The following is a 2,571-nucleotide window of genomic DNA, read 5'->3' as shown; positions in this document are numbered from 1 at the left end:
GAATTGTGTAGTTGTACCACAGTTAAAATATATATACCTCAGTTGTACAACCTTTTCATTCTTTAATGCATTGAACCACATACAAATTAACAATTAATTTTGTTAAAATATATTTTGTGTATGTTTTCCGAAAATATAGTGAACAAACTATTAAACAAACCTTTAAAGAATAAGGTAGATCATTCAAACTTATGTGATTGTGTAATAATTGAATTTTTTTTTGGTAAAACTTCAAAAAATTAGAATGGACCACTCTTAGGACACTCCAACTTTTATATTCTATTGTTATTTAATTATTGAAAGCCAAATGGAGTTTTTAAATGTCATATTTTAAGAAGGTGTACCAGTTGTACCAGTATTTCCTTCCTCGTGTATATAATGTAGTTGTACTAATTGTACTAGTATTACATCATATAGTTATACTAGTTGTACCAGTACGACAACACATAAACATGATTGTTATGTTATATGAAATTTTACCAGTTGTACATGTCGTACCTAACAGAAACAACACAATACATAAGTTCCACAACACTTAAATAAGTTCCACAATACATAAATAAGTTCCATAACACATAAGTAAGACTCACAATATATAAGCAAGTTCCATAACACATAAGTTAGAGTCATTCATCATTTCCTTCGTTGTCACTTCTCTCGTCACCACTTCCTTCGCTGTCACTTCCCTCATTGCTGCTTTCTTCGTAATCGATGTCATCGTTGTCGTTGTCATCTTTGTCACTACTGTCACCAAGCCACTCCGAGAATGGTGCATACTTTTTCTTTCTCTTCCTTCGATATTCTCCCGCAGATGGGAATCTAGTAGTTTGTAATCTTCCTTTTTTTTTCTCCACATACGGCGGGAACACAACCTGAGATTGTATTTCCTCAGGAACTTCCCAGGACGAATGATGAGGCACTGGATATATTGTCCTACAATATGCCAATGTCCACTGCTCCATCCAATAATACTTAGAACAATAATTTTCAACCAACTGCTCTAGCGTATCATCTGTTGTAGTTCTGCAATACTTCATGATCGCAGCAAGCGCATGCACACAAGGATACCGGTCAATTTCAAAATGCCGACAGTCACATGTTTTGTTGATCAAATCAACCAAATAACCTTTCCCATCCGTACCAGTAACATTGTACTGACGTTCAAATGTGTTTAGCACCTCCACGTGAAGTGTTCTTGCAATTGGACAGTTCTCATGCAATTCAACATGCACACGTGGGACAAGTAGCTGCCTCTGTGGAACCCCTATAGAAATTTGTCGGTATCTATTAAACCATTCTGTAATCTTGCCCACGATCTCATCAATCATTGGCAGCAGTGCATAATTCCTTTGTTCCTTGAAAACACCATTCATAGATTCAGCAGTGTTGGTTGTATCTATGTTGTACCTTGCTCCTGGAAATTGACATCTTGCCCATTTGCTCTCATGCACACTCTCATCCAGATACTCAGCGGCCTGAGGATACCTTCTTCTCAAATCAATATATTTTCTTTTAAACTCTTTTTCTGTGTAAATACCAGCAATTTTTTTGAACTCATGTGCAACCACATCTTTCCTAACATGGCTGCATGCTCCTTTCACATTATTAGCCAAGTGATATATGCAATATCCATGGATCGCCAATGGGTAGACCTCGTGTACTGTCTTGATGATGCTTTGGTTTCTATCAGTGCAGAATACAAGTTGGGGATCATCTGGTATCAAGGTTTTCAATGTAGTCAAAAACCAACTCCAACTTGCATTTTTTTCACCATCTACTACAGCAAAAGTGAGGGGATAATGATGATGATCTAGATCTTGAGCAGTGGTAATAAGAAGCACTCCTTCATACACACCCTTCAGATGAGTTCCATCCATAATTATCACTTTCCGCATGGAATTAAACCCTTCAATGCAAGCTCCGAGCGCGAAGAACACATACTTAAACTGGTTCTTCTCATCCACTACTAAGCGGGTGACAGTACGAGGATTCAACATTTCCAACATGTACAAGTAAGACGGCAGTCTAGCGAAGCTCTCTGTTGGGTTCCCACGCAGATCATTGATAGCTTTGTATTTTCCTCTCCAAGCCGTAGCATATGAAACCCTAACACCCAATTTGTTCTCAACCAAATCTATGAGATCCTTTGGTGCTGGAGTCTTGTATTTTCCTGGATAATCAGCTTGCAACACAGATGCGACCAAGCTTGGTGTGCCTCTTTTCCCCTTCTTGGTTGCACTTCCCTCTATCCTAACGCAAGTATTCATCTTCCGATACGTCCTTATAGTGAAAAAATCCGAGTTTTTCAGCTTTGCAGCACGTAAATACCATTTGCAACCAACCCCACGACACTTTAATACGTAAACTCGAGGCATCGACTTCACTATATCAACCTCAAAACAATTCTTATGCACAGCTTTGTCCACTAAATCTCTCACTTCATTCTTAGTTTCAAATTCTTGGTGCAAAGCCATGTCAATACTGTCATCCCACTCGAAATGTACAACTGGTGTTTCAGCTGGTTTAACAACCGCCAACTTCTCCATATCATCTCTTTCAGTACCCACTTCA

General features: G+C 38.4%; 1 protein-coding gene across 1 annotated transcript; it reads right to left on the bottom strand.

Annotated features, from left to right (window-relative positions):
• Nucleotides 1-626: 626 nt before the first annotated feature.
• On the bottom strand, nucleotides 627-2,546 carry LOC106314626. The gene has a single exon (XM_013752469.1). It carries the CDS (start codon nucleotides 2,544-2,546, stop codon nucleotides 627-629), a length of 1,920 nt encoding a protein of 639 aa, XP_013607923.1.
• Between the last annotated feature and the right edge of the window lie 25 nt (nucleotides 2,547-2,571).

The sequence above is a fragment of the Brassica oleracea genome, chromosome C9, assembly GCF_000695525.1.
Source record: "Brassica oleracea var. oleracea cultivar TO1000 chromosome C9, BOL, whole genome shotgun sequence".
NCBI classification, from domain to species: Eukaryota; Viridiplantae; Streptophyta; class Magnoliopsida; order Brassicales; family Brassicaceae; genus Brassica; species Brassica oleracea.
The sequence above is the reverse complement of the archived record's forward strand: the minus strand, read 5'-3'. Positions and strand labels throughout refer to the sequence as shown.

Coding starts and splice junctions, on each gene's coding strand:
- LOC106314626 (XM_013752469.1), bottom strand. CDS start 2,546: ATGGAGAAGTTGGCGGTTGTTAAACCAGCTGAAACACCAGTTGTACAT.